The sequence below is a fragment of the Podarcis erhardii genome (genome assembly GCF_964252035.2).
Source record: "Podarcis erhardii genome assembly, chromosome: 7".
In the NCBI taxonomy this organism is placed as follows: domain Eukaryota; kingdom Metazoa; phylum Chordata; class Lepidosauria; order Squamata; family Lacertidae; genus Podarcis; species Podarcis erhardii.
The window spans coordinates 77,562,017-77,583,827 of NC_138511.1; the positions used below are offsets into that span (position 1 = coordinate 77,562,017).

At 44.8% G+C, this 21,811-nt stretch overlaps 1 protein-coding gene across 7 annotated transcripts; it reads left to right on the forward strand.

Moving 5' to 3' along the window:
- On the forward strand, positions 1–21,429 carry SPACA6 (sperm acrosome associated 6). Of its 7 annotated transcripts, none has more exons than XM_081869230.1 (9): positions 1–915; positions 6,253–6,330; positions 10,578–10,646; positions 12,268–12,291; positions 12,391–12,468; positions 13,390–13,493; positions 16,870–17,026; positions 19,254–19,500; positions 21,232–21,429. In XM_081869230.1, exons 1-9 carry the CDS (start codon positions 837–839, stop codon positions 21,266–21,268), a joined length of 873 nt encoding a protein of 290 aa, XP_081725356.1. In that variant the 5' UTR covers positions 1–836; the 3' UTR covers positions 21,269–21,429. The 7 variants fall into 7 exon arrangements, with proteins under 7 accessions (XP_081725356.1, XP_081725350.1, XP_081725351.1 ...); XM_081869225.1 differs by lacking the exon at positions 1–915 and adding an exon at positions 4,424–5,404; XM_081869228.1 differs by lacking the exons at positions 1–915; positions 6,253–6,330 and adding an exon at positions 4,424–5,400 and having other exon boundaries at positions 13,395–13,493.
- Positions 21,430–21,811: the final 382 nt, after the last annotated feature.

The window sequence follows — 21,811 nt, forward strand, 5'->3', positions numbered from 1 at the left end:
AACTTTCCCTCCTATAGCAGCAGCCAGGAACCTGTTATTCCCAAGGGCCACATATCCCTTCTGAGCAACTTTTCAGAGTTTGAGGACAGATTTTAGCTAGGCAAACACACTCGGTGTGAGGAGTGTTGGCCTAGGGAGAGGGGGACTGGCAATTGGGCCTCTAGTGGAGGAATCGCTGCCCTCCTGAGGGTCCAAGCAGCCCTTGCTGAAGCAGACCTGAAAGACCCAGGTGCAGAAATGTACCACCACCAAGTTTAAGAAATGAGCCGTTTAAAGCATCTTGCAAAAAGCAAATTGCCACTGGATTCTTACAGCTGGGTTTTTAACACACACAGGAAGGAAGTTAAAAATGTCTGGTGGGAGTGCATTGAAAGAGCTGGCATTTGGACCAAGTGCGAAACCAGCCACAGAAATGGAGGCAGGGCAGAAGGGCATGCAGATTGGGAACTGAGTCTTGAGGGTCCAAGGCTGAGCTTGCCTTGCAGATCAGTGTTCTCATTCGTTCTCTTATCGATTTAGCTGTCATGGGCAAGAGCACCTTCTGCCTTCTCTGCTTCTCCCTCCCTCTCCTCCCTGCTTAAAGGACATATTCTCAGCTTCAAGCTGAGCTGTCTGGTTTCCATGGAGACAGAGGTCTGAGGCCTACAGATCCCTCCTCTCTCCCATTACTGCTTTCCACTCTTCCACATTCTCTCTCTCTGCCTCCCCCCTTTTCCGCCTGTCACGATGCCAAGAAAAGCAATAACTGTATAGACAGAAGGTGCCAACAATGCGGCACCTTCCGTCTTGCCAGGGAGAGTCATCGTCATTCTCTCTCTGCGTCTTTGTTTCAGCAAATGGTGCTGGTGCTTTTACCAGCACGCTTAAGACAGGGGGTCCTGTTGGCCACAATGAACAGGTACCTGTGGGGAACAGGTGCGTGAACAATAAAACCATTGTCCAGCCCATCCCATCCAATTCTGGGTCCCTGTGATGTCTTAACAGCAATTTTTAAAAAATGTGTGCCAAATCACCTAAAAGTATGAAAAGTTAGGGATGGTTTCCAACTAACAAGTCCTGTCAGAACAAGGATTTATGCTTGTGCAGCAGAACTTCCCCTGTGCACCCCTAAATCTGTTCTATGGGTCCCCCTAACCCTCTGCATGAGATTGTGGTGGATAGGGAAAGAGGGGATGTTCCATTGGATAAGAGTAAATCCTTGACCTTTTTCCTCAAAAGACTAAAATAGATGCTGGGTGCAACTTGCTAGGATCCCACAGACCCAAAGCACTCAAACAAGGGCTAGTCTGTAGGGCAGCACCTGCTTCCCCAAAACAAAAGCCAGGCCCTCGGGGTTTCCTTAAGCTTAAGGCGTCCATCACCTTCGCTGGCTGAAGTCCAAGCGTTCAGTTTCTCTTCCGTCCCCTTTCAAGCATATCAGATGTGAACGGTAGCTAGGAGCCACCAGCCACTGATAGTCATGAAAGAAATGTCTGGCTATAGGAAAGCCAAGAGAAAGCAAGATTTTGCTTGTCCAAAAAGAACAAATGCAACAGGTTATAGAAATATGAACCCAAGCTGCAAGGCTACATATACATTATGTTTTTATATATGTTGGAAGCCTCCCAGAGTGACTGGGGCAACCTAGTCAAATGGGTGGAATGATATTATTACTTAATATTATTATTATTATTATTATTATGCAGATCAGCACTTGGATTGGGCAGAGTCTAGATCAGGGGTCGGCAAACATTTCCAGCAGGGAACCAGTCCACTGTCCCTCAAACCTTGTGGGGGGCCGGACTATATGGGGGTGGGGGAATGAACGGATTCTTATGCCCCACAAATAACCAAGAGATGCATTTTAAATAAAAGCACACACTCTACACATGTAAAAACATGCTGATTCCTGGACCATCCGCGGTCCAGATTTAGAAGGCGATTGGGCCGGATCTGGCCCCTGGGCCTTAGTTTGCCTACGCATGGTCTAGATGCTTAGTTATGCCCATGGAATGCCTCGTGAGTATCTGGCAGGTGAAACAGTCCATGCTCGGAGCACTGAGAGGTCACAAATACAGCCAAATTTCATGCAAATAAATGGTCACATTTGCATATTATCGCTTGCTTAGCAAATAGAAAGAAGTAGTCTTCTGTGGTTTTTTTGTGGTTTATTGTTGGTTTTTTTGTTTTTTTACAACAGCGCTGCCAGGGATAATATATGATCAAATGGGTGGTATCCAAATTCTCAGGCTTTTGTTTTTGCTTGGCAGAGAGTGTATGAGGGGAGACTGTTAAGCCCAAGGAACCTTGAGAAGGGATTTGAGAGAGATAACTTGAAGAGATAACCTGGGAGGAAGGAGTTTCACGCACAGAGAAGGAGAACGAAGATGCACATTGTTTTAAGAGCATGAGATATGTATCGGGAAGGTTTCTTAATGTTTTATCATGTTTTTATATATGTTGGAAACTTCCCAAAGTGACTGGGGGCACCCCAGTAAGATGTGTGGGGTATAAACAGTAAAATTATCATGGAAGGGGACGGCCCTATTTTCATCGGAGAAATGTTGGAGGGTATGGATGGAACATAACCATGGTGGTTATCATGTCTCATAGGAATATAGGAAGCCATCACATACCAAGTCAGACCAGTGGCCTAGCTGGCTTGATATTATCTGCAATGACTGGCAGAAGCTCTCTGGGGTTTCTGTTGGGCTGCCTCCAGCCCTGCCTGACGAGAGCAGAGGTTAAACCTGGGACGTTCTGCATGTCAAGCAGGTGTTCTGCCCTTGAGCTATGGCCTCTCCTGTTCTCTTTCCTCTAAAACATCCCAAAACATACCTTTCTTTATCCCCTTGATAATTTTGGCTGCCGTTTGCTGAACCGGCTTCAGCTCTGTGATGCCATTTTAGTAGTGAGGGATCTTCATTACTGACAACCTGATCCTTTACCTTAGTAAATCAAAGAAGTTGTTCGGAAATCACAGGTAAATCACAGACATCTGAAGGCAACCCTGTTTAGGGAAGCTTTTAATGTTTGAGGTATTACTGTATTTTAATATTTGGTTGGAAGCTGCCCAGAGTGGCTGGGGAAGCCCAGCCAGATGGGCAGGATATAAATAAATTGTTGGTGGTGGTGGTGTTATTAAAATACCCCGTAAATAGGACATTGGGGGGGGGGAGGCTTCTGCTGGGGGGTGGGGCAGAACCTCAGATAAATAAGTACTTTCAATACTTTTCAATAATATTTGTGGATCTAAGGAAGGCAGCTGCACCCCCAGGGCTATGGCCATGAAAGTTAAACTGTTCCAGTAGCTCTTCAAACACCATCTTGGCAGTCAAAATAACCCCACAATTAATTGGTAGTTGTTTGTAACCATGAGCTCATATATGTTTATATTCACTCGCTTTGATGTGGGCTAATTGGCTTTGATGCTATCCTTATCTGTGGGCTTGGAGTGCTGAGCTTTGAGCCCAGAAAGTGGAACTATCTGTAAGACTTGGGTATTTGCCTTCTAAGGCCTCCTCTGGTCAGGTGGAGTGATGGGAAGTCCTGGCCAAAGTGCTGTAATATTAGTGATGGGAATAAGTAATATTGGGGAATAGTGATGGGAATAAGTAATATAATAAGTAATATTAGTGATGGGAAGTCCTGGCCAAAGTGTAGAATTATAGACTTGGAAGGGGACCCGAGGGTCATCTAGCCTGACCACCTGCGATGCAAGAATATTTCACTCGACGTGGGGCTTGAACCCACCACCCTGGGATTCATGCCCTACTTCTTTCGTATATCTGCGCCCAGCCACACCCACGAACCTCCCTTTGGGCCTGTGGTTCAGAACAGTTGATGGGACGTTGAACAACCAACCTGAGTTTGCCCTTCTCCAAAGTTTGCAATTCAGTTTTTGAAAATTTAAATACATCGAAATGTGCATTTTGAGAGGAAAAAAATATTAATAATAGTAATAGTAATAATTTATTATTTATACCCCAGCCACTCTGGGCAGCTCGCAACAGAATATTAAAAACACGATAAATTTACAAATACATACTTAATCACACATATAAATGCAGAGTTGCCTTTAAATTCAGGCTGATTTTTTAAACAACAACAAGCATACAGAGAAGCCATTGGTTCTGGTCCACCTCCACAGCAGAAGAAAACAAGCTTGCACTATCGTCCACGTGACAGCTCTTTAAATATTTCTTCTTTAAAAATCTTTTCCAGGCTAAACATACCCAACTCCAGGCGAAACATACTCAACTCCCACAACCTCATAACCCTTGATTCCTTCCAAACCCTTGATCGTCTCTGTTGCCCTCCTCTGCACACATCTCAGCTTGTCAATATCCATCTTAAATTGTGGTTGGGTGGCCATCTGCCTTGTATGATTTAGTTGAGATTCCTGCATTGCAGGGATTTGGGACCCCTTCCAACTCTACAATGCTACGATTCTGTGAAGAGAAAGTCTAGTCAGACAGTGAAAAGAAGCTAAAAGCCAGTGCAGCAATTTTAAAGAGGAATGTATTCCATGGCCTGAATGCAGAGAAAGGCAACTATTTCAAACACGAGTCATTGTGAGTAAAATTGCGTAAGATGGACTAATGGTCTGATTCAGCATAAGGAACCTTCTGAGGTGCCTGCATTTGTTTTTGTTTTTACTTCAAAGTAGTTTATTTATTTTATATTACTCTCTTCTCATTTATGAATCACTTCCCATGAAACACCCAGAAGCAATTTAACAGCGATATCATCAACAAGAAAAAACATATGTATAAAACAATTTTAGATCCAATACATGAATGGACAAGGATTTTTTTTTTAAGTCTTTAGCAGGTGATGGATGCTTTAGCTGAGATCCCTGCATGGCAGGGGGTTGGACTAGATGACCCTCGGGGTCCCTTCCAACTCTACAATTCTATGATTCCAAAAGGTAGATGCCACCACACTAAAAGCCTACTGCCTACATTATATGTGCTGGGTGAGATGGCATTGGCAGGAAGCCTTCTGCAGAGCACAGTGGTTTGTTGGGTACATATGAATGGGCGATGCAATATTTTAGGTGCAGAGACCTTTGACCCTCCGTGGTCCCCTCTTGGAGCTACCCTTCTGCATGTGAGCCATGAAATCACAACCAACTCTGTGGACCTCCCTTATGACATCACTGGAGAGTTCTTTTCTTGGGTATGGTTCTTCTCCAGCGGCTTCCTCTTCCCACTCAGAAGGCTGGGCATAATGCTCACCATACATTTCCTGCTCCTCTGGCTAGCCTTTTCTGCACAGGCCACAGCTTGCCTTCTCTGCTTCACCACCCAACGAAAACGTGCCCGCGTCTGCCAACACTTCTTTGGCCACCGGCTTTCTCAGCATGGGAACTGCCAACCGATTATGGAAAGGGCCTTTGCACGTTTCGCCAAAACCCAGGTGGGTGAGTGCCGTCCAATTGAGCACTGGACCAAAATGGAGGCGGTCGCACATACCACCTGCCCCCAATGTGCAGTGTTCAGTGTGCATGCTTATGACTGCTTATAGGATTCCCCGATCTCGGTTGTTTGACTTGAATTTTCAGGGGTTCAGCTATTTTTGCTGAAGATCCGCAACCAGAAATATGTTAAGCGGATCTTAATGGACAGGGTGATAGCTTGTCAGTTATCCCAGTGCTGCCAGTCAGTGTCAGCGATACTGACCTAAATGGAATGATGGTCTGGCACGATATAAGGTAGCTCAATATAAGTTCCTTGGATAGCTATCTGAAAGCATAGGCAAATGTGACCAACTTGGCCAGGCAACTGTGCTATTGTAGATGATGCCAGGCAAAGGAACCTAGGGAGGAAATGTCACAACTGAGGTGCCACCACAGAGAAGGCCCTTTCTCTGGTGCCCATCAGCTTCACCTCCAAAGGTGGGCTGACCTGGAGAAAAGCTTTCAGGTGAAGATCTGAATAGATTGGCAGGTTCATAAGGGAACAGGTAGCCCTGAAGGTATTTTTCTGCTTGGTTTTCTAGCTTGTGTTTGGCTCCCTGACATAGGAGATGCCATTTGCCACACTCACACTACGCTCCCAAGCTCCGCCCCTTTCCGGAATCATAGAATTTGTAGAGTAGGAAGGAACCACAAGGGTCATCTAGTCCAACCCCTTGCAATGCAGAAATATTTTGCCCAGCCTAAGTCTAGAACCCATGACCCTGAGATTAAGAGTCTCATGCTCTACCAACGGAGCTACAATGGGAAAGGGACCAGGCCCTTCAACAGCTTCCTATCGTCTTCTTTCCAAGATGCGTCTGAAATCGAGAAGCTGAAGGACATATTTGGCAGAATGATCTTTTTCCTGGAGGAGAAAAGTATGGCAAAAGGTGGGTATAGACTCTTCCATCTTCTGCACAGAACTCTGCATATTTAATTGGATTTATCACCCACACTATTCCAAGGTCTCACGGTTGCTAGCAGGAATGTTCTCTTTTTTAAAAAAACAAAAAAATATTTAATTTTTTTAAAAAAATAAACATACAACAAAACAACAATTCAAGAAAAACAAAAAAACATACAATTCAAAAAAACAATGCAGTATCGAGATTACTCTGAACCTCCTGACTCCCCCCCCCCCCCCGCATCCCTTCCATGGGTCCTAGTGATAATATTTACAACTGCATAACAATACCATCCAAGTTCTATCCTTCCAAATTATCAATACTTTCCATTAATTTACAAGTGTGGTTAAAATCCTGCTAATTTTTTAACCTGCTTACAATGGTTTTGTCAATAAATTGTAAACTTCCTATTCTTTTTTTAAAGCTCTTGCCCTCTTGATTTCTGGGCTTCCCAGTTAATTTTGCCATTTCCGCATAGTCCATCAACTTGGTTTGCCATTCTTCTCTGGTTGGAGTTGTTTCTTCCTGCCATCTCTGGGCTAGTGGCATCCGTGTGGCTGTTGTCGCATACGTGAACAGTCTTCTCTGGTCCTTTGGTAGCTTGTTTCCTGTAATTCCTAACAAGAAGGCTTCTGTTTTTTTGTGAAAAAGCTAGTGGGAATGTTCTAGAATAGTAAAGGTAGAGGTAAAGGACCTCTGGATAGTTACGTCCAGTCAAAGGTGACTATGGGGTTGCGGTGCTCATCTCACTTTCAGCCCGAGGGAGCTGGCGTTTGTCCACAGACAGCTTTCTGGTTCATGTGGCCAGCATAACTAAGCCACTTCTGGTGCAACAGAACACTGTGACGGAAACCAGAGTGTACAGAAACACTGTTTACCTTCTCACCACAGTGGTACCTATTTATCTACTTGCACTGGCATGCTTTCGAACTGCTAGGTTGGCAGGAGCTGGGACAGAACAATGGGAGCTCACTCTGTTACAGGGATTTGAACCGCCGACCTTCTGATCGGCAAGCCCAAGAGGCTCAGTGGTTTAGACCACAGTGCCACCCTCGTCCATGGTCCTTTACCTTTTTTTACCTCTAGAAGAGGAGCCATGCCACGGCACCCACAGCACATAGAACATCGAATTCAACCGTGCCCTAAAGGTCACATCCGCACCATAGCTCCCCCCAAACAAGAATCCTAGGAACTGTAGCTCATCATCTCACAACACTACCATTCTCAGCATCCTTAGCAAACTATTGTTCCCAGGATTGGGGTAGAGGCTATCGGGCTCATGATGGCAGAAGCCTCCTTGAATTAGAGCCTATTTTCTCTTCGTGTGACCAGTGAATTAGCTTTAGTGCAGGACTGGATAACCTGTGGGCCTGTGGTCCCATCACTCCTGACTGTTGGCCACACCGTCTAGGCCTGATGGGATTTATAGTCCCACAGCATCCCCATCTCTGCACAGAATCCAGCATTCTCCCATCTGATGGGTCTTGGACTGCCACTCCCATCAGCCCCAGCCCAGCTGGGCAGTGCTGGTTGGGCTTGATGGTACGAAACAAGGGTGGAGAACCTTTTTTCAGTGTGAGGACTGCATTCTGTTCTGCACAACCATCTGAGACCTAGTGATATGCAGGGCCAGAAGCAAAAGCAGGCAGAACAACTAATACAATGTTTACCTATCTTCAGCACGAACACATCCTCTCTATCTTCATCCAGGCATGGGATGACACATTACAGCCAGGCAAAGTCAGATAGGGAAGACTTCTGAGGGTCAAATGCACCTAAAGGTCTGCATTTTGCCCCTGATCCAGAGGTTTGCCACCACTGGTCTAAAACATCTGAGCAGCACTAGGTTGGGGGAAGGCTGATCAAGTACATAAACTTTTCTGCCACAATAAATTTCCTGTAGTGTTAAGTCTAAACTTTACATGTCAATACAGAACTCTCTCTTTTAAAAAAATTGTGTGTGCCCTCTGCTCCCATGGACTTGGGAGCATGTCCTACTGATTTCAATGGGGGCTTACCCTCGGGTAAGGCAGCACAATATCGGGCCCATAATTGCTTTCAAGGGTTCATGTCTCTTAAAGGTTTTGCAATATAAAAAGCAAATTGGGGTTATAAATGGTTCCACGAGGGCGCTGTGAGGGAGACAGTAAGGCAGAAAATAAGCCAGGGCTGTCACTTTGTAGAATCTGTACTTTTCTTCTGGGGGGACACAGGGGTATGCATACCCGTAAACATTTTGTGAATCTAATTTTGGCCTCATTGAGGAGCAGTATTTCAACATGAGCAGGAAAATGAGAGTACCCCTAAACATTTTTTTAGAGAGAAAAAAGCACGGTGTAGAATAATTCTCAGCTGCTTAATCTTTAAGTTGATTTCAGGCTACATAAATATGCATATCAGAAAAGAAAAGTGGTTCTAAAGAGGGGGGGCGGATCTGGTTTGTGCTTCATTGGGTGCCCATTTCCATAGCTCCAAAAACGAGAACATAAATCTTCCTTAAAATATGGACATAATTCATGTGTACAGATAAACTTTTGGGAAGAATTGCTGTTGTTTAAATGCACCCACATCTCACCATAGCAGGGGAAACTGAAAAGGTTAGCCATGGGCCTGCTCAGTCCTTGAGCTGGGAAGCTGGCTGTTGTTAGGCAACTTCAAGGTCCCTACTCTCCTTTCCCAGAGTTCTTTATCTGTAAAAGCACATAGCTAAACTGTGGAATTCACTATCCCATGGGAGTCAGCGATGGCCACAAACGCACAATACGTTTAAAACATAAATATAAATACATTGCATGATTATACCAAAAAAAGCCAGAACAAAGCAGACCCCATAACAGCCACAGGAAGGTTTGTTGTGGTGCACTAGTAACAAAACAGCAGCATCTTAGTCTATCAAAAGCCAGCTAGGAGTGGGGAGGGGAGATAAGCCCTTCCTTAGCACCCAAAATATGTCAGCAGTGGCAATGCTGCAACCCTAACAAAAGAAAATAAAAGCCATTTTTAAAAACCCCACCTGTCCCATGTATGGAGAACAAGAAATTATGCTGAATATTTAAGGTAGGAAAGGTGTGTAGTCCATAGCTGTCAACGTTTTCCTTTTTTAAAGGGAAATTCCCTTATTCCGAATAGGATTCCTCGCAAGAAAAGGGAAAAGTTGACAGCTGTGGTGTATCAATGACAGATGACCATCCAACCTCTGCTTAGAAGCCTCCAGAGTCCACAACCTCTTGAGGGAGACCGTTCCACCACTGAACAGCTCCTACCATCAGAAAGATTTCCCTGATGTTTAGTCAGAATCTCCTTTCTGGTAACTTGAAGCCATTGGTTGGAGTCCTACCTTCCAGAGCAGGAGGAAACAGGCTTGTTCCCTCTTCTATGGGACAGCCCTTGAGATGTTTGATGGTGGTTATCATATCTCCTCTCAGTCTCCTCTTTTCCAGGCTGAACACTCAGGGAAGGAAATATGTGATGGGGCTTAGGAAATATGCTTCCATGTACAGTAAGATTGGCCAGTTTCTTGGCTCCAAGGGACAGGGAGAGTAGAACGGACCCTGCATTGGCCAAGGAGTGCTGCCCAACCTTCTCCAGTCCAGAGTTCTCCATAGGTTTTGGATTACTGCTCCCATTACCCATGCTGCCTGGGGCTAGAGGGAGTTGTAGTTGTTCTGAACTGCAGGCCCAAAGTGCAAACTCAGGTTGTCTGCTAAACTTCTGATACACTGTTGTGAATCGCAGACCCAAAGTTGGGTTTGTGGGGGCGGTTGGGTACAGGGATGTCAGAAACATCAGAGCAATCAATTCCAGTGCTTTATTAAAGAAGGTGCAGACTTACAGCAAATCAGCCTGCCAGGTATCCCAGCCTTTATAGACTGCAAGATGGACACTGCAGCAAGGCGATGGCTTGTCCCATGCAAACAATCATACATTCTTTATACACAAGGCATCATAGGTCACTTGGGCCGGCTGTTCCCATAAGGGCATAGGTGGCAAACAACCCGAATCTTGCAGATAGTTCCCTTTCTGGGCTCATTGCCCAGCATCCCAAACCCACAGATAAGGATAGCATCAAAGCAAGCCAATTAGCCTATATCGCAGCAAGTGAGTAGAAACATGTACAGTATGAGCTCACGATTATGACAACTACCCATTAATTGTGGGGTTATTTTGACTGCCAAGATGGCCTTTTGCATCCAAAGGAACAACTTGACACCCTTCTCCATCTGCCCTCATAGTGCCTTATCCCCTGGCAGTTAAAGAAGCTGAGAAGCAGGTTGAAAAAGAGATGGCACAGCTCAAAGCAGGTAATGTAGAGATATAACTGGACGTGGGGCAAAGGTGCTGTCTTAAAGCTGCCTGTTCCCTCTTTTGAGTCCGCAAACGTTGTTCCCTCCACCACACAGCCTCCTTTTCTATCTCCAACTTGAAGATAGCTTTGCATCCATGGCTTTGTCTGGCTGAGGGCATTATCATGTTCCTGGAAAATGCAAGTAGATCTCTTGTAAGTCCCACAATATTTTGCTGGTGTCTCAGCCTTTATTGTGGCTATTAGATGTGATAGCTAAATCAGGCTTGTAAACAAGCCCATAGAAGTTAGTAGCCTGTGGAAATATTTACCAGAGGATGGCCAGACAGCTCCACCAGCCTGTTGCGTTTCCATGCTAGGCATGGAGAAAGGTGCTGGAGTTGCTTTGATATTACTTGGACAATCTTAAAAGGGGATTCGATGAATTCATGGAGATTAAAGGCTATCAGTGGCTCCAGCTACGTTCTCCCTCCAGTGTTGGAGACAATATATGAATACCAGTTGGTGGAAATCACAAGTGCAGAGAGCACTGTTGACTCAGATCCTGCTTGCGAGCTCCCCATAGGCATCTGGTTGGCCAGAACAGGATGCTGGACTAGGTGGGCCATTGGCCTGATCCAACAGTTTCCTTCTGGCAACCCACTTGCTTTTACACTGGACAAGAGGAAAAACAGAACGCTCCATTGCTTTTCCTCCTCCATCACCTTCTTGCTCACTTGCATGGAATTCATTCTTGCTTACCACTACCAGGCTAGTGCTTAATTACAAGGCTGAATAGAACCAGAAGTTTCTGAGACTGTGTACAATGGAATAACAATTGCTCTGGGGCAAACAACAGGAGAGGTTTTCATGTCCAGCGCATGGGCTTCACAGAAATATCTGGTTGATTGCTGGGGTAGAAGTGGGGATGTGATTTGGGCTGGTCCTGCCCTGTAGCAAAGTTGAAGCAGTTAGAAGTGGTTTAGCCAGATAGATAAAGGCAGGTAGTGGTGCCTGAGTGATATAATAAGACTTTTTAATGGGTTAACCCTTGAGGGGAGGACATTTGGACTCCTCTTCATGTGGTAAATGTTTGAATAGAATCAAAGGCTAGATGGACCTTTGTTCTGACCCAGCAGGGTTGATAGGTTTTTCTACAAGAAGGCTGGCTTACCCACGGCCCTCCAGAAGTTGTTGGTCTCCAACTCCAACCAGCCCCAGCCAGCATGGAGGATGGGAATTTGTAGACCGGCTATGTTTGGATGGCTACAGATTCTCCACCCATACGTTCATCCAATACAAAAGCTCAAGGCGGCTTGCAAAATTGCAATTAAAAATAAATTTTAAAATGGGTAATAGGTCAGAGCTGGTGTGGTGTGCTGAACCAGGACCTGGGAGATCAGGGAGATCAAATCCCCTACTCAGTCATGAAGTCCACGGGGCAACCACGGATCAGTCACTGTCTCAGGTTCAACGTACCTCACAGGGTTGTTGTGAGAATAAAATGGGGGTGGGGAGAAAAGCATGCACGACACCTCAGTTGAACTCCTTGGATGACAGGTGGGATAATAATAACAACAATAATTTTAAATGTAATAAACAAGCAAACAAATAATGCAATTTCCTCTCCTCCTGCACAGCTCCAGCCTGCATCCCACCGTGTGGTGAGTGCCAAAACCTACTGCTTTCCTAGCCCCTCTGTTCCAGCTTCCCTCCCTGGCTTCTGCTTCTATTCCCATCGCACTCTTTCATCTTCCTCCCAGGGTTCCAGAAAGAGGCTCGCCAGTACCGATGTTCGTCTTGCACCATGGTGGACTGCTCGCTGCCCATCGATTGCCCGAGTACATCCCTCTTGGTTCTTCCTTGATTTTCGGGGTCAGGGATATTTGCTGGCCCAGGTGGTGGAAAGATTCTGTGCCAACCGTACCAAGAAGGAACTTGCACTGAGAGCTATGGAAACCACAGAGATGTGGGAGGGGAGAATCGTAGAATTGTAGAGTTGGAAGGATAAGGAAAGGCCATAGCTTAGTGGTAAGACACATGCTTTGCATACCAAAAAATCGTGGGTTCAGTCCCTGACATTTAATCCCTGGTATCTGAAGAAGTGTGCATGCACATGGAAGCTCATACCAATAATAAACTTATTTGGTCTCTACGGTGCTACTGGAAGGAATTTTTAAATTTTGTTTTGGCATTTACAGATCGGGATAGGGAGGGGCTCCTGTCTGAAACCCCTAAAGAGCCACTGACTAAAGCTTTGATGATGTTTCGGGGGGCTTCCTATGTTCCACATTGCCCTGGTGAATGATGCGCATCAAATTGGGCTCACAGCTTAATAGGAGACTTAGGTTGTGTGCATTTCAGGGGCATTGGATTAGAGAACCCTTGGTGATCCCTTCCAACTTGGTGGTTCTATGATGATTCCATACCTGTGTAAAGTACGTTTGAAATATGTTCTTTCGCTCAGAAGAATTCTGGGCACTGTAGTTTGTGACCGCTGGTAAATGTAACTCCATGAGGAGCAAACTATCTATTATTGATGTCTTAAACTGGTATACTGACCTTCGTCTGTAGATCTCAGGGCAGTTCCCAACATGTTTTGAATGTGCTTTAAAGGGATAGCGCGTACAAGGCCGCAATGTCTCTGAGCACCATCTAGGATGAGAAATGATTTCCCCAATCTGACTAGCTCTGCTGAAAAATATATTAATTTGATTCTTTCTCCTCCCCGTTCCCCAATTCCTCATCTCCCAACCTCCCAGTTCAGGATGTGCATAAATCTGAAGGGGACGTGACACTTCTCAGCTGCGGAGTTAAGTTTGAGATTCCTGAAGACGCAACCTTCCGATGGAAATTTGCCAAGGAAGTAAGTGGCTCTTGGGTGGTTGAAACAGAGCTGTCCTCGCTAAACCCCCTGCTTGTGAGGTAGCTCTATACCAGAAGATTAAATGCTCCTCACAGTGTCCCTTGTTCAAAGGTGCTTTGAGCAAGGTTTTTGCTGCAAAAAACCGCAAAACTTTGACTCAGGTTTGGAGGGAACTCCAGATTTTGGGGTTCATAGTTGATGAAGCCATTCTTAGGGCTTTCCTTAATTCCAAGTGTGTCTCCACCGATTTGTGGTGTAGTCCTGCAAATCTTCATTCAAAAGAAATAACCATAGCTGTCAACTTACAGATTTGAAAATAAGGGACCAGCAGCCTTGAAAATAAGGGACCAGCAGCCAAAATAAGGGACCTGCAGCCTCACCTGTTCCAGGCACTCTAGTCTTCCTGTCCTCCTGCAGTCTGGTCAAGCTCATGCTGGTAGCTTCGAGAACACTGTCCAACCAACTTTGTAACCAGAGGTTCAACTGAATAGAATCTGAATCACATGCACCACAAGGCCTATGCAGCCTCAACTTAAGATGGCTCCCAGGCCTGGCTTTGTACCGCCAAGTTTGCAGCAGCACGTGCAACAAAATGGCGTCCAGCATTCAAAAACCTCCTCAGCTTGCATTAACTAGCCACACACAAGGCATGCAAGCTCCACCCCCAGTCGTTCTTAGACTTCTTATTGGGTGAGCAACACAGCCAAGTAACACAGTTGGAGCCTCCCTCCTCCCTGGCCGGCAGGGAGGGAGGGAAAGGAGCTGCTTCCTTTGAAATTTAAGGGACATCATTTAAGGGACATTTAAGGGACGAATAAGGGACAGCAGCGGGACATGGCACTGGAATAAGGGACTGTCCCTTCAAATAAGGGACACTTGACAGCTATGGAAATAACACAAAATCCAATGCATGTTGGAGCCCTCACTGCGAGGAGGACTGTGTTCCTGAGGAGGGGTGAGAATGCTTTTGTGTATGTGTAAGTAGCCCAATAATAGATATACTCACACAGCAGAATAGCGCTTAGTCTGCAAAGAGGATCATCCCCTGGCAGCTGAAACTGACTGGTCTCAAGACAGTCTTGAAAGTGACGCTGAAACCGACCAAGAAGTCTGGTATTGTTTCATACAACCAGAGCCGGATTTAAACTAAACAAGCTATAGCTTAGGGCCCCCAAAAAAATTTAAAGGAAAAAACTTGGATGTACATTTCCAAAATATAAGACAAAAAACAAATGAAATAAAACCTACACACAGCAACAGTGTTTGTGTTGTGTAGGCTCCTATTTGTTATGTGCAAATTATAGGCTTTAGATACCTATTAGATCCATAAATTATAGGCTTTAGATACCTATTAGGTCCATAAATTACCATATAGCATATATTCAACAAAAAAAACAGTGACAATTTGTTGTTGACAAAGGACAGCTGGACATATAAAGGGCCCCATTACCTTCAGTAGCTTAGGGCATGGGTAGGCAAACTAAGGTCCGCGGATCCAGCCCAATCGCCTTCTAAATCCGGCCCGCGGACGGTCCAGGAATTAGCGTGTTTTTACATGAGTAGAATGTGTCCTTTTATTTAAAATGCATCTCTGGGTTATTTGTGGGGCATAGGAATTCATTCATTCCCCCCCCCCCCGCAAAAAATATAGTTCTGCCCCCTGCTGAAAATGTTTGCAGACCCCTGGCTTAGGGCCTCATCACACCTAAACCCGGCCCTGCATAGAACCACCATTTATTTCTAGAGACAATGCATCTGTGATCCCTAGATGCAAGCAGCAACAATAAGCCATCGCTATCAAGGTCAAGGGGGCCCTGTTTACTTGCAAAGACACCTGGCTTCCTGCTTGTTGGGAACAGGAACATTGGTGTACTTTTTCTGTGGCCTTGTAAGCCTGCACAGATAGTCCTTGGACATTCTGTAATCTGCACAAGCGATCACAAGCTCTCAAAATACAGTTTAAAGGCTACAGCAATGATGAGAAACCCTTTTTTCCCCAGCTGGAGGTCCACATTGACTTCTGAGCAGGCTTCTGGAGCTACTGGTCGGTGGGGACAAAGACAGATGTGGACAGAGCGAGAAAGGCAAATTTTGTGTTTGTGCAGGAGGCTCGTTCCTACAAACACCCTTCCCTTTCTTTAATCCAGGAAAGCAAAAGGCATTATCAGAGTTGAAGGACACATTCCAGCTGAGCAAAAAATGCTCAGGGAGGATGCGATGTAGGAACAGCAGATGTGGCCTGGGGAGAGGGAGGGTGGAGAGAGGCGAGGTTTGGAAGCCAAACAGAGAATCTCAGAGGGAAGTATTTGACCCCCCACCCCCCACCCCCGGGCTTGAGGTTCCCTGCTCCTGATCTAAGGGAAGGGGCAATGTTTGTGTGCCTGAAGGTGGAACCTGAAAAGACACACACACACCAGGTTTTGCTCCTTGAGAAAATAATCTATACACATCCCCCTATATTCCATTACCCAGGGAGAAAGACAGATTTGCTTAAAATGGGGGGGGGGTATGTGTTTGATTTTGAACAGAGAAATGGCTGGAAAGGAAAAAGGTTCAGCAGCCCCCACACTAGACAATCTGCAGCCACCTACAGCTAGTTTGCCTGGCAAAATAAATTCCCCAGGAGAGCTGGGTGTGGGTGCAAAAATTGTGCAACTACACACTATGGGTTGCATTCGACTAACGTTTACTCAAAGTTGGACCCATTTGAATGAACGGGTCTCATTGGGTCATGGCCATTACTTACAATGGGTCCTCTTGGAATGAAAGTTAGCTGAATGCAGTTCCTCCTGTGTGCAGTTCCTCCTTGACAAGAAGGTTCTCCACACCTGGGTGCAAAAAATGTTCAGAGGATCCACCAGGATTCGCCTTCATCCAGGTAAGAATCTGAGGAAACACCTGAGGGAGAAGAGTCACAGCATGGCTGCTTTACGTCATTAAAAACAGTCATAATCATGACTGCATGAGAGGCACACCATATTCAGAGTCATTTTTGCCCTATCCCTTTATTGTTGTTACCATTGATTTATCATGAATCCTCTAAACCACTGTCTGAAAGCAATTTACATAAGCAAGAAACATAAAAAGCAGCTACAAATGTGAAAACAACAAATATATTTAAAATGAGTCCGAAATCCTAACAAGGAGAGACCCATTCAACCATCTGGGAAAGGCTGTCAGAAGAAAAATGTCCTCGATTGTTTTAGAAGGTGTACTGATAGTGACACCTGTCATATCTCAGCAGAAATGTTATTCCATAGCACAGGGGCAGCCACAGTAAAGGCCCTGCTCCCAGTTACTGCTTAGGACTTGTAACACTACATTTCCCTTCCTTCCTTCTCTCACCCCTCTTCTCTTTCCACTTCTCCACCTGCAGATCAGAACCAACAAAGTTTTCCTCTTCCAAGACCTGAACTTTGGGTTCAATCCTTCCCTCCTTATCCGCCCCACCCTGGGATCCCACCATGGCACTTTTGCCTGCCAGATCGCCGGGGAGGACGGGGTGCTGGTCAGGAAGTTCTTCTACCTCAACGGTGAGGAGTTGGGGCTTGTGGCAGAAATGGGCTCCTCAGAAAAGTCCAGTTGTTTTTGGCTGGTGAGGCCTAGACTAGCTTGGGTCACATCAAAACCACACCATACATTTTAAGCCCGCTTATACCACTTTAACCAGCCATGGATTCCACCAAAGAATCTCGGGAACTGTAGCTTGCCCTTCGCCAAGCTACAATTCCCAGTACCACACCTCCCAAGTTCCCCCCAAATACGAGACATCCCACTTTCTCGTGTGAGATCTCAGCAGTTGTTTTGGGTGCCGTGCTCTCACCCAACCAAAAAACCCCCCACTTTTGGGGGGTGAGAGCAAGGTACAGGTCACATGACTCACCCAGGAGTCCCAGTTTAGGGTTTTTTTTTTAAAAAAATGGACATTTTGGAGTAGTCTTCATAATCTACAGTTTCTTTTTGGGAAGCAGTGGCTGTGAAAGTAGCATAAGAGTAGTTCAAGGCTCACCTTTTTGCCCTGGCTGTGGACACCTGAGAGCTACAGTATATATACTTGAGGGACCCACCTTATTTCTGCAACTGCAAGTTGCATAAAATTGTTTTAAATATTGTGCTTTAACCTGCCCTGGGACCTCAAGGTGAAGGGCGAATTAACAAACAAACAAGCAATGCATGGAGTGGCTGTGACCTTTGCTTATACAGTGGTACCTCTGGTTACGAACTTAATTCGTTCTGGAGGTCCGTTCTCAACCTGAAACTGTTCTTAACCTGAGACACCACTTTAGCTAGTGGGGCCTCCTGCTGCCACTGCACAATTTCTGTTCTCATTCCTGAGGTAAAGTTCTTAACCCGAAGTACTACGTCAGAGTTAGCGGAGTCTGTAACCTGAAGTGTTTGTAACCCGAGGTACCACTGTACCTGGATTGGGCCAGGAGGCAAATGTGGAGCCCGGTCACATGATGTCGCAGCAATAATATACAAAGGTAGAGCTTTCCCCATCACTGTGTGCTTGGGATTTTTGATTATTTCCTGCGCATTTGTAACCCGCCCTTCCTGTGGTTCATCCTGCCCTTTATCTGAAATGGATAAGGCTGAAAGGCAATGAGTGCTCCAAGGTCATCTGGCAAGAATTTCATGCCTGAGTGGGAGTTTTTTTGAGCCTAACTCTCCCCTTTCCTTTTTGTGTCAGTGGGTGATTTCAACCAGAATTGCTCCATCAAAAAGCGTTTGCTCATCAAAAAAGCCTTTTATCTGGCTCTCCCCATTCTTGATCCTGTGCCCTGAGCACTGCACCATGGTGCTGCTAGGGGCAGAAAACCAGACTTTCTTTAAAATAATAAAATAATAATGACTTTTTTAAAAAATGGTTGCATTTTTGCCTGTTGCTCAGCTATTAAATAGACAGGAGTTTCTCTCCCTAAAAACCTGGCAACCACGGACTAAATAGTAACACGTTGAATTTGCCACATCAAATTGGTACAAAAAGCCCTTAACAGAACTGGCCTTTTGACAATTGCCATGTAAAGTTCATCCCACACTTGCAAGAAACTGATCCTTCAGTATGGCAGTGTCCTTTGGTACTCCCTGCTCATTGATATTAGGCCGGTGTTATTGCAGTCTTCTTTTCAGTGATTGCTAAAAATCTTTTGTGTTTAAGCAGGCCTACCCAGACATATAAATCTGGCATGTGTGTGTTTTTATACTGTTTATTTGTTTATTTTTAATTCCTGGTTTTCTTTTCATAGAATCATAGAATTCTAGGAAAGGGACCCCGAGGGTCATCTAGTCCAACCCCCTGCAATACAGGAATCCCGATACAGAAATCTTCAATGACAGAACCATTTAGCCATTTAAGGCCAACCTTTTCCCTAATGCATTATCTTATTGGTAACTTAATGTGTGTTTTGTGTTTTGCGTAAACCGCTTAGAGGTTTTGATGACTAAGTGGTAAATCCAGTGCATTGTTAACCTGTGGAACTCCCTGCCACAGGAGTCGGGGATGGCCGCTGACTTGGATGGCTTCTGAATGCTAACTTGTGAATCACAAGTAGGGTGAGAACTGTTGCGCTCAGGTCCTGCTTTGGGGTTTTCCTTTAGGCATCTGGTTGTCCGCTCTAAGGGCAGGATGCTGGACCAGATGAGCTACTCGCCTGACCCAGCAAAGTTCCTCATATGTTCTCAAATTCAATAAGATATAGCAAGGTTGGTCTTTCAATGATGGGTTTGGCTAAGTGGCTTGGACTTTTCCCTCTCCTGCAGTGACGGAGAAGAGACTTCATCTAGAGAAAGAGTTGCAGGAGATGTTCAAAGGCATCTTGAACCCCCCGTCGATGGTAGAGGTTGCGGGCGAAACATGGGGAGAGGAGGTGCAGACCAACCTAACCGAGTCAGAGATGCCATCCTTGGAAGAGATTCTCTCTGGGCCAGACTTCCTCCACAAGAAGGTCGTTGTCTTCCTCATCGTGGGGATAGCCATGCTCTCAACGCTGGCCACTATGATAGCAATGTGAGTTTCTTTGCAGTTCTTCCTGCACAGAGGGCTGGGATTCCAAAATAAAGCGACTTGCTTTATTTTATCTCGTGTTCCGTTCGCCTCATTTTACAAATAAAAACGAAAAGTACCAAGGCACCGGTTTCCTTGCCTGGAACAACCTCAGCTCAGGGGTAGAAGATGTGTTTTGCACATAGAGTTGTCCAAGCTTCAGTCTATTGGGGAACTTCTATAAAAGTAGACAATACTGAAAACAAGATGGACAATGAGTGTAAGAAGATCGCTGGCAGGGTCAGTTCAATGGCCAATCTCACAGTGGCTTGTCAATTGATTAAAACTAGTAACCTGCCTTTTAAACCAACTAACTGATTAAATCTAAGGCTGTCACCTGACTAAATAAATCCAGGGTTGCAAAACTACACCCATTTACCAGGGTGTTAGCCCCACAGAGTAAACCTGCATAGGAAGGCCATTGATCAACGAACTGATTAAATCTGCTCAAATCTGCATATGAGAAACACCCATTTTAAAGGGGGAGAAAAGATCATTCCTGATTTTTTCCAGATAAGGTTGGCATACCCAAAGAAGATGCGTTTGCCTCCCTCCTCACACACAAGTGGAAGAATGGTGTTCACCATCTCAAGTGTGTTGTAAATAAGTTATATTAAACAGTGCTTTTTTATCCCTGGGGGTACACTTACCCCTAAACGTTTTGTTTAAATTTGGCCTCATTGAGGGACAGTATTTCAATAGGAGTAGAAAAATGAGAGTACCCCTAAACAATTTTTAAGGAAAAAAAGCACTGATATTAAAAAATATGATTGAAAAATAAACAAATAAATTCTTAAGGAAGGAAACAAATAAATTCTTAAGGAAGGCCGTGTGTGTGTGTGTGTGTGTGTGTGTGTGTGTGTGTGTATAATGATAGTTCCAACTGGCTAATAAACAAAACAGTTGCAACTCTAGTTAAATATCTTTTATTTTATTTCATATTACTGCAATAAACAACTCAATAGTAGCCAATTTGTTCAGCATCAGCTACACTTCCTTTGTCATTCAATAAAAAGAAATTTGCTTCCCTGATTTTCAGGTCAGTGGAGTCAAAGTTCTGAAGCAAATAAATAAATGTTTTTCAGACAGATCCATCTATTCACAGTTTTCACCTATTTGAAACCTTACATGCTTAAAACAATTTAAGAATGGGCTTAGGGATGAACAGAGGTAGAGACTCAACCATTCATCACATTATATTTGAAACCTTGCATTTTAGAGCAGCTTTTTTTCCACCCAACAGATTTTTATTTTTAGAAGCCTTTTGTATTCCTACATTTTTGCATTTTTGCATTTGGAAGCCTCAGGTTACTTTTCTCATCTCTCAAAAAGAGCTGGGTTTTTAAAAATAGTTTGATCTGTTAAGCCCTGGAAGCTTAACTACCCCAATTCCCATTGTTAGAGGGAAAAGTTGTCCTTTTGAAATATTTTCCCCATCTTCGGGAGCTCCCAAAAACACATTAAAAAGTGCTCTGTTATGCATGTAGCTCTGCTGGTTAAATTTGGCCCGGCTAAACATCCTACACATTTTTTTGTTTTGAGATTTAAAGGTCCTTTTGAGATCAAGAGCACTTTCTCCCACATAAGAATGCATCCTTGATTAATCTTATCTCTTAAGCAGCTGTTAAGAGATGTTAGTTTTAAGTATTTGGAACAGCCATTGAACTAAGCATCAACTCTCTGTTTGCTCCTTAGGACAATTTATCGCTGGGCTACAGACATCAAACTGTGAATTGGGAGGAACTTCACAGAACATTCCTCCCTTCCCCTCTACCAACCCCTTCTTTTTGCTGTGCCTTGGTAAGGACTGTACAACGATGATGACATCACCATTACGACACAATTAAAAGAATAATAATAATCCAGGTCACACATTGGAACTTCTAAGGACAAGATATGAGTTTTGCAATTTGTACTCAGGATAATCTCTCTTCCATTTAATGACGGGGTGGGTGGACTGGTGACTAGCAAAAACTCCAAAGCGTGCATCTGTCTGTCTGCCTGTTGTTGTTGTTTGTTTGAGCCTGTCTGAGCCTGTCACAACAAAAGGAAAAAGCACATTGGGTCCTCTCTGGGCTGTTTTAGACGTTTCTCCCGCACTCATCCCCATTAAGAGGTCCCCCCCCCCTCCAAATTTCTGCAGAGCATAGGGTTGTGCCAAGCCTACTGATATCTCCTTCCTGCTAAGCGAGCAAGGCACTCAAATCTGAAAATGGAGAGATTAGAAGACACAAAATCTACAAGGACAGAGCTGTATTACAGTATAGCTCAGTGA